We start from the raw sequence: 9,515 nt of genomic DNA, 5'->3' as shown, positions 1-9,515 counted from the left end.
ATTTACTTTTATGAAACTTTTTTGTGGCTAAAACATTTATAAGCTAAAATTTTAAATAAGTTAAAAAAAAAATCTATAAATTCAAGCATGTTAATGAAATCAAGGTAATATTTTTAATTTTAAATAAATAAAAAAAGAGATATAGAGTATGATACTATAGTAGCCCTCTTTATTTCACGCTTGCAACCTGACTAAGTAAGGAACAATGAGTGAAAGAGAAGACCATTGTGGAGAGTGGGAGTGAATTGAGGATCCACGCTAACTTTGAGGTAGCAACTCATCTCCAACTCATAAAATGAGTTGCGAGCCAACCATCTTAGATTTAGACAGTGTGTTGAAATAAGATAAAATAAAAATAAAATATTTTTTAAATATTTTTTAAATATTTTTTTAAAATTTAAAAAAATTAAATTATTTATTATATTTTATATAAAAATTTGAAAAAATTATAATAATAAAATAGAATGAGATGAGATGAGATGAGATGAGTTGAGTTGAGATGCTCTATCAATCCAAACTATCAATTTCTCTCTTTTAGAGGGTGGTTGCATAGAAGGGAATTTTTTTACACCATTTACGTTGCATAATTTGGTTTATAAGATTCAAAATTCAAAATTTATCTTTTGAATAAAATTATATCAAGCGAATGATATATGGTATATAGTTCTCCAAATAGATTTTTTTTTTTTTTTCAAATCCATTTCATAGATACATGTATTTGTGTATTTTGGCAATAACATTCCTTTTCCTAAGCTCTAAAATTCATACTTGTTAATTATTAATTTTACATTTTGGATGAGATTTATTGCAAAAGGTTTAAAAAAACCTTTTAAAATATATTTTTTTCTTCATCTTTTTTCTTTTAGAAACGTTACAACTACAAAGAATGTGTACATAAGCATATAACAATTATTATTTTGACAAGTATGTAAACAGACAACAAGTACAACGTACATTTCAAAATAGTCCTCTTCCCCAATAAGTGAACTCTCTCAACGTGGTTCCGCCACGATTCAACTCGCATACAGAACTCTCTCTCGCAGCCGAAACCTAGAACTCTCTCTTGCAGATCCGGCTGGAGGGGTGGGAGCTTCGGCTCCCTTCCCCTTCCTCCCTCCTTCTTATTCCCTTCTCTTTCATGTAGTTTTTGTTTTGTATTTTTGTGTTTTTGTGTTTTTTCAGAGGAAATAAGTGCGAATCGCCGATTTGGGTCTTCCCGCCGCCACAGGCCAGCACGCGCCTCGCCACGGTGATGCCCTGCCGCCGATCTTAAAGACCACCGAATGCGGCACCAAACGGAACGGCAAGTAACCCGCACGCGCGGCTCGAAGTTTCGGCGTCGTTCGGCGCGTGGCCTCCACGCACCACCCGGGAGCCCTCTGCCAACACCACGTGCGGCGTTTCTGGAGTCGGTGAATCCGGGATCTCCAAGGTCGACTGGCGGTTCCCTTCCCAGAGTGGCGCGTGTACTGCACGCACCACAGCAGCCCCTGTGTCCTGTTTTTCTCTTGTTGCAGTGTTTTTCTTTGTAGTTTTATTTGTGTAATGTAGTTTCTAGGTTAATAAAAATCCAAAAAATTAGTTCCTTCGGACTTTAGTCCAAACAGAGTATTAGTCCCCCCTCCGCGTTGACGGGGTTGTTGGGGTTTGGTACACCCTACCCTGCCTAGTCGGGGTATGGGGCTTTGTAACCTCTGTCGTGGACAGAGGGGTATTTTCTCTAAAGATTTAGGTCTTTAGAGATTTACTGTCTGGATTAGACCATGTCAGTCATGAAAGTGTACTAGAGAGTTTTTAACGATTGTAATTGATTTGTTTTTCAAATCAACTTTGTAAGTCCTCTCTTAATGAAGGTTGACACTTGTTTACTCAAAAAAAAAAAAAAAAAGAAATTGGAGAAATATTATTTTATATAAAATTGATATTTGTTGTTTTAGAATATGAAGATTTTGTATATTAATCTTTGAAAAATGAAGTTAAATTTGAGATGCACATAACTAACATTACTATATTTTACAATATTTATATAGATCCTATTTATTATTACTTACACAATATCAACGCAGAAATCAATATAAACATTTTAATTATAAAAACATTTTATAAAAATAAATATATAAATTAACATAATTTAATATAATACATTAAATTGTAAAATTATTTTTACTATAAAATAGATATAACATATAAGATAAAATCATATTATTGATTTTTATAAACTTTTTTGTGACCCAAATATATATTTTCATTTACTTAGATCTTAAAAATTGGAGAATAAAACAGAGTCTAGAGATTTATCTCGTTTGGTTATGTAATTGATATTTTATTAAAATTTAAATAAAATATTTTTATAATAATATTTTTATTTTAAATTTTAAAAAATTTAATTTAATTTTTATATTTTATATAAAAATTTAAAAATTTTAATAGTTACATGAAATAAAATAAAATTGATTGGGAACTGTACAAGTGAGTTCTGGCGACTAGAAGTCTGAAAACAACCTTTATTCAGCTCATTTTCTACTTTTATACCTTCCTCGAAATAAAAAAGCAAGGTTAGATTGGGCTCGAAAAGCTCTTAACGAAGTGCACCCACCGTTCTCCCCCCTTCTCTGGAATCTTAAAGTTAAAACCCTCGAGATAAGAATCTCACCTGTAGGCTCTTACTCCCTCGTTCTCTTGCCCTCCGCTGTATTTAATTCCTTTAATCGTACTGTCGGCGGTTCCTACAAAGAGTGCTTGTAACTCCAAATCAGGAACCGGTCCCTCTTCATTATTATTTTTTTCTTTTCCTTTGAGCCAAAAAATTGCTATTTTTATTTTCTCTGATAACATTCCTTCTGTTGTACAAATCCAAATGGGTTTCTCAAAATCCAAGGCATAATAATGGAGATTTGGGTGGTTTTATAGCAGCAAGATGCTTTCTTTAAGGTCAGTTTTCACTCATATGTTGCATTTTGTTTTTGTTTTTAATTCTGGGTATCTTTTAAATTATGCTATTATTGTTCTAATTATCTATTTTCTTCTTTTGGTTTCTGTATTTGTCTTTCTATGTTGATTCTGTTCAGCCATTTTTATGGTTGAATTTGGAATAGTTTACTTTCTTTTTGTTCAATCAGTTGCTTCTTCATTCTTTGCGTTTGTTGTTTTATATATGGGTTTTCTAAGAAATGAGTGGTCTTATGCTTAGATGGTTTACCTCTCTTTGGGTTAATTGAACATGCCTGTGTTGTGATTGGATTGTGTCGGAAATAACTGTTCCTGAGCTCCAATTTCTTGTCACTGATCTTGGTATGTGTTCGTGGAGATAGGAATTTCTGGAGGAGGTACAGGAGGACGGCTTTTGTTACTGTTGGAGTTTTAGGGAGTGGATATTTTCTGTATAAGCTCTACAATGCCAAGCGGCATAGGGTCGCTGTTCTGGAGAGAGAACTCGCTGAGCGGGAGAAATTCATTAAGGCCCAGTTAAGAGAAATGACGATCTCATGTTTTATTTTTCTCCTTGGGGATCATGAATGTTGTTTTCAGAAGTATGTATTTTTTGGGTTCTAACATCTAACATTGCTTTGTCGTTTGCCAATATAATAGAATGCAAGCCCATTTTGACAACATTCAAAGAATAGCTGATACGACAACATTGCCTCATGCAATGGATAATTTAAGTCGTCGGATTGCAGAGGAACTGGACCACTCTCAGCTTACTGAGAGGCTCCAGAAAGCAAAGGGTCAACCGAACAGTTTGACACATTCAGAGAAGCTTGAGTTATGGGATAGAATCAAAATTCTAAGTATGAATCTATTATAATTTTGTGTTCATACATTTATTGTGCTTGTAATGTACTAGCTCATGTACATCGCATTTTATTTAAATTGATCAATTACTTATCAAAGAAGTAATATACTGTCTCACATTATGTTTTAAAAAATTTATATTAATAAGCTGGTGTGGATAGCACACCTAGCACACCTAGCACACCTAGTTAATTGCTTACGTGGCATAATTGATTTGGAATAAAAGCTTTAAAATTTGAATCTTACCTTTTAAGTGATGTGGATGATGTGCTCTACACACCGACTTGAGAATAGAATAACTCTTATGTTTTCTATATACTCAATGTATCAAAGATATTATACTTAACAATCTTTGTACTGGACTTATGTTTTCTTAGGTTTCACAAGAATGGTTTTGTCCCTTTGGGCAATGACAATGCTGAGCTTGTACATTAGAGTTCAAGTCAACATATTGGGGAGACATTTATATATTAATACTGCACGTGATCTTGGAAGCTCTTATTCACTTGTAAGCCCCTACCTTTATTCTCATTTTTTATGTTTCTCATCAGATATTGTCCTTTGGTTCCAGACATACCCATTTTGCAAATCCTGACAGAATTCTTCTCAGCTCAAGTAGTCTGGTATAGCTGATTTCTTTGTTTGTGGAGAAGTTGATTTTCTCCCTACTATGACTATGCTGTTCTTGCTGTGTTGTTATCAAGAAGAAATATTAAGTTGTTCAAATTGGCTGAAATGCTAGATTTTTTATGGAATATGCTAGATTGTTCAACAAAAGTTGAATGTTGAACAGCATATCCAACAAAAGAGAGTTTATTATTATACATTAACTGGCCTTTGGATAGGTGTTGTCCTCTTTTTACTTGTCAAAAAATAAAAAAAGGTGGTGCTGTTTTAGGCATTTTAAATATACAAGAACTTGCTAGATCGAGTGATGTAATTTAGGCTGTTGGTTTAGGATGTGAGATGCAGATGAATAGGTCTTATGTTTGAGGCAAGTTGTTTGCCTGGAGGAAGGAGTAACATTTTCAACTTTTTTTTTTTTTTTTTATAAGGAGTAACATTATCAACTAATGGAAACAAGCTAACTTCGTCCCCTCAGGGAAAAGATGTTTTAACATTATGTTGTCATGCCTCATGAACTGAGCTTTACTGAGAAAGTACATATATTACTTGGAAAAAGAGGCAGCACAGAGAAAATTTTTGCATGCAAATAAAGATGCCTTGAAATGGATTGTTAAAGGGGTGGGAAATTGATATCCTGAAATTCCTAACTATACTCTTGACAAAATATTTTGGTTTTTTACATGACATCACCTTGAGTAACTTCTTGTTTTGCAGCTTGGGGGGCAGTCATCTTAATTTCTTTGGGATGAACCAGATGTTTTCCACAACTGCAACCCCAAAATGGGGAAAAAACTTCTTTTCCTTAATGGCCATACATTGCCTGTGGGTCTGCTGTGGCATGTTATTACCGTTTACCTCCAATTGTTGCCTTAATGGGTCTATCAGACATGATTTGCAGAATCAGTAGTTCTTCTTTCTTATTGTTGGTAATTCTACCAAGTGAAGGACAGCTGCCTGAACTTCCATATACACATTGTATTGCTTTACCATGGATTCTGCAATGCGGTAGACACAATAAAACATCTCCTGAACAGACCATTTTCATGTACCTCATCTAAGGGCATTTAAGCCTGGGGAACAAGCAGCAAATCCCAGACGTACAAAATTAGATTTGAAAGCTTTTTATTAGTGAAAATTAGGTTTAGAACAATGATACGTTTATTATAGCTCTTGGGGAACTTTATCAGGTATACACATGGTACTAATATCGGGATCCCCATTTTTCAGAGTCCTGACTCAGTTTCAAAACCTTGGACATGCATACTAATTGCAGTTAAGTAATGGGGTAAGTGGGATATTATATCAGAGGTACTTTTACAGTAATGAAGCTGATCGACTTCCTAGTTTACCGAGTGTAATTTTTTTTTTTTTTTTGATTGGCACCGGGTGTCCGAGAACAAAGTCCCGACTAATCCCAGGGGCACAAGCCCTCGGCAAAGAGTTTCTCGCAATTGCACCTCGGGTAATTCAAGGGGAAGTTACCCCAGTCCAATGGCCTCTAGAAATTGTTTGCACCCAAGAGGATTCGATCCTTAGACCTAGAGGGAGTATACTACCAAGACCAAGGTCTTTACCACTTGAGCCAGGGTTGCTGAGTGTAATTTACTTTGGGAGAAATCAATGAAGCTGCATATTGCTATCTACAGCATATTGCCAACAATTTACTTTGCAGCATATTACTTAGTTACTGTCTGTATAGGGTATTAGACATCTTCAACAATTGCGTTGAACTTTATTTCTCAATAAACAGTCACTTCATTGTACTTCTGCATGACTGAATGATAGTAATTATTCCCCACTAGCATTCTATTTGTTATGTCCCACAACAAATATTTAATTTGTATTTTGGCTATTAATTATATGCTTGTGTTATAGACAAATCCCATGGGACCTGTTACAGGTTCATTCTTAAAAAAAATTGTGGCCCAAAGTGTCCCCCCTTTCTATTATTTTAAAATAGTCACTTTTTTGTTTTGTTTTATACAGGCGAATGCTGATACTATTGACCAGGATGATGAGCAGATGTATCTGGCTAGTGCTGATTTTCTCTCAAATTATGGGTTACCCACCTTGATTTCTGATGTGCAAGCAGCAGCAACAGAAATTCTCAAGGGGTAAGGTACCATGAACCATCTTGAAAGTTAGAAAGTTTTGTGCATATCAATCCAACAATTGGTGGAGAATTCATGTGTTAGTTCAATCATTTGGTTGCTGAATGCCTACTTGATGAACCTCCTTACTTCTTTAATGAGGAATAATGAAGGCCTTGAAATAGAAAAAAATGGGATGGAACAATTTGACTAGGCCGTCTTTCCAAGTGAAAGAGTTACATGTGTATGTGTGTGTGCACATTCATGTCTGTTCTTCTTGGTGGTCAATACTCAAGCTTAATGTATATACAGTTGATTTTTCGGACTAAATCTTGTCCACTGGTTTTCTGAATTTGGAACTCGTGGGGTTATCAATGCTATGCCATCAGACAGTCTAGTCTAATTCTGGGCTTCTTTTTGTATCTTCAAAACTTAAAACAGCCATGGGGAGCCCCTGGGCCCTGTATGACTTAAGGTGTGTTGGACTGGACCTTCACGTAAGATCCCCTAAAATGTGGCATATACCTTCTATCAATGAAGTTACTGAACATAAGCACATAGCAACTCAGATAAAAAAGGTGATGCGTTGGCTTAATTCTCCCCGAAAAAGACGACAAATTGTTATATAAAACAATATCTGGATATCATTTAATATTCTATTGTAAAGGAAAACATATACAATAACTTGTAGGAGATTTCTAATAGTTCGTTAACATTCTTACGTGCAGAAAGAAGGTAACGTCAGCCTTCAACACTACAGAACTTAATAAAACTATTGTGCTGATACTTGAAAGGTTCAAGAGCCTCAGAAGCCCCCATCACTGGGTAAACTACATTATGCCTGAGGATGCTAGATTCTACAAACTAGCTACAGCCTCCAGCAGTGACAACGAAATTCCTTCTGAAGCTACCAAATTTTACCAACTTATGATGGAGACACAAGCGGTGTTGGCAAGGTATCTTATTATTCCTGACATTTTTTGCGTGCTGTATGTAACTTAATAAATGGGTAGGAATTATTTTACATGATTCTGTTGTGTGGACTTACAAATCAAGTATGGATTTAGTGCACCAGTTGTTGGAGTATGTTTGGAAAACTCAGGACAAGGCATTACAGAAGCAAGTTTTAAACAATACATAAGCCATTAGATGGGGTCACGATCTCTCATATTCCTCTCGATCATGAATTTGGAAGGAAGCATTTGAAGAATATCTTATTATGACCCGTTGCATAAGTGTCTTCTTTTGGTTACCAGCCATGCCCTCCTCAAAAACAACAATATCGAATATTCAATCAAATACTTTCCTCTTCCAACATCCTCCTTTTTGACTTTTGTAGATGCTGGATCTGATTGGAAACATGCTCAAATAGAAGATAGAATTATCAACAAACTATACATGGCTCTCGTTATTTTCTTGTGTGCTTTTTTTTTTTCTTGCAGTAATTAAGACTCAAATAAACTTAGTGCATACCTTAATTTTCTTTTTCTTTCTTCCTCCCCACCCTCTTTCTCCTCCTGAATTCAAGTTTGACTTGATGTTTTTAGTCCTCCTAGAATCTTCCAAACATCCACTAAAGCTACTGTTTTGGTTCTTTCAGCAGTCAATGACTGATATCTTAAGGATGTGCAAACAAAACTTATTCTTTGTAATAATCTGGTTTTCTTTTTCTTTGTGTTGCAGTACCGAATTTGTGAGTATTGTCGAGATAGCATTGACAGCAGTGCTTGGAACTCTGATAGAAGATGTGGTGGCCCAATCTGGAGGCAGTCTAACATCAGGGATGGCACTGGCGAAACTTCTGGCTCGAGTTGCACAGACCGGTCCCATGCTCCTTGGCGAGCCTAGTACAAACCAGTTCATCCAAATTATTCATAGCGTTCCAGAAGTTGAAGTCTTTTTCACTCTTCTGTATGCAAACATGCCTACCCCATAGTTTAGTGAGTGAGCTTAATCATAATTTTTACTCGCATCTTAATTTCATTGCAAGGATATCACCGATGTAAAAATTTAAATGAGGCTGGGTTTGAGTTTTCAAAATTTACAACAATTTGGGAGGAATGAAAAAGAAAAATAAGGTTTAGAACATTAATTTTTTTTATTCCTCCTCTCTTTAGTAGATTGCTTCTGCCATCAGAAAAGTTTTCATCCTCTTACTGTCTTCCGTACTCCCTGAAGTTGAAGACACAAAGCTTTCATTATGGAGGTGAATGATGGTGTGTTGTAGTTCTTTCTGTAAAGGATCTTCCCTGTACTTAACTATGAAACTCCAACGGGTTGGTCTAGTGGTTGCACAAATTGATATTCTTTGTGAATTTGTGCGATAGTACCACTTTATAAAAAAAAAATACTGAAGATTTCTTTTACTTGAATTTCAAATGTTGCATATCCACTCTCCATTTAGAACAACAGAATTGTTAAAAACGTTGTGCGTGTATTATTATTTTTTAGAATTTGATCAGTGATGCATTTGAGGCTACATGCAGTTTCATAAGAGTAGCAGTTTCATATTAATGGATTTCAAACAAGTAATTGGTTAGTCACAGTTTGCAAATCAATGTCATATTTGAACTGTCATTGTAATGTAGATTCATTAGGCAAACCTATAGACAATGCAGATGCGTTTTACGAAGCAGAATCGAGTTTGATTTATCATTTCCTTTGCTTGACTCAATTAATGGTGCTTTAACTACAAAGTGATTTTACAAAAAGTAAATTCAGAAATTAAGTTAGATCTAATGTATTATATAAAATTACATCAATTTGTGAATTTATTTTTATAAAATCTCTTTGTGGCCGAAATTTTTTTAAAAGGAATCCAGTTGCAATTCCAAATCAATGCTTTTCTATAGACCTTTCACTAGAATACTTGTGAAAATAAATCTTTCACCCAGAATGAGAGTGGCATGAAGATACCCAATACTTGTATGTATGAAGAAATTTAAAGGATTTAGATTCACACAAAATATTTGATAAAATGGATGACCAAAAAATGATGAAACCAAT

General features: G+C 34.9%; 1 protein-coding gene across 2 annotated transcripts; it reads left to right on the top strand.

Moving 5' to 3' along the window:
- Positions 1-2,515: 2,515 nt before the first annotated feature.
- On the top strand, positions 2,516-8,877 carry LOC108997771 (peroxisome biogenesis protein 3-2-like). 2 transcript variants are annotated; one of them, XM_018974151.2, is made up of 8 exons: positions 2,516-2,655; positions 2,879-2,931; positions 3,312-3,464; positions 3,589-3,788; positions 4,170-4,300; positions 6,406-6,533; positions 7,238-7,465; positions 8,193-8,877. In XM_018974151.2, exons 2-8 carry the CDS (start codon positions 2,918-2,920, stop codon positions 8,443-8,445), a joined length of 1,107 nt encoding a protein of 368 aa, XP_018829696.1. In that variant the 5' UTR covers positions 2,516-2,655; positions 2,879-2,917; the 3' UTR covers positions 8,446-8,877. The 2 variants fall into 2 exon arrangements, with proteins under 2 accessions (XP_018829696.1, XP_018829695.1); XM_018974150.2 differs by having other exon boundaries at positions 2,516-2,931.
- The last annotated feature ends 638 nt before the right edge of the window (positions 8,878-9,515 follow it).

This window comes from Juglans regia, chromosome 15 (assembly GCF_001411555.2).
Source record: "Juglans regia cultivar Chandler chromosome 15, Walnut 2.0, whole genome shotgun sequence".
Classification (NCBI taxonomy): Eukaryota; Viridiplantae; Streptophyta; class Magnoliopsida; order Fagales; family Juglandaceae; genus Juglans; species Juglans regia.
Note: the sequence above shows the minus strand (reverse complement) of the source record. Positions and strands in the feature narration are given on the sequence as shown.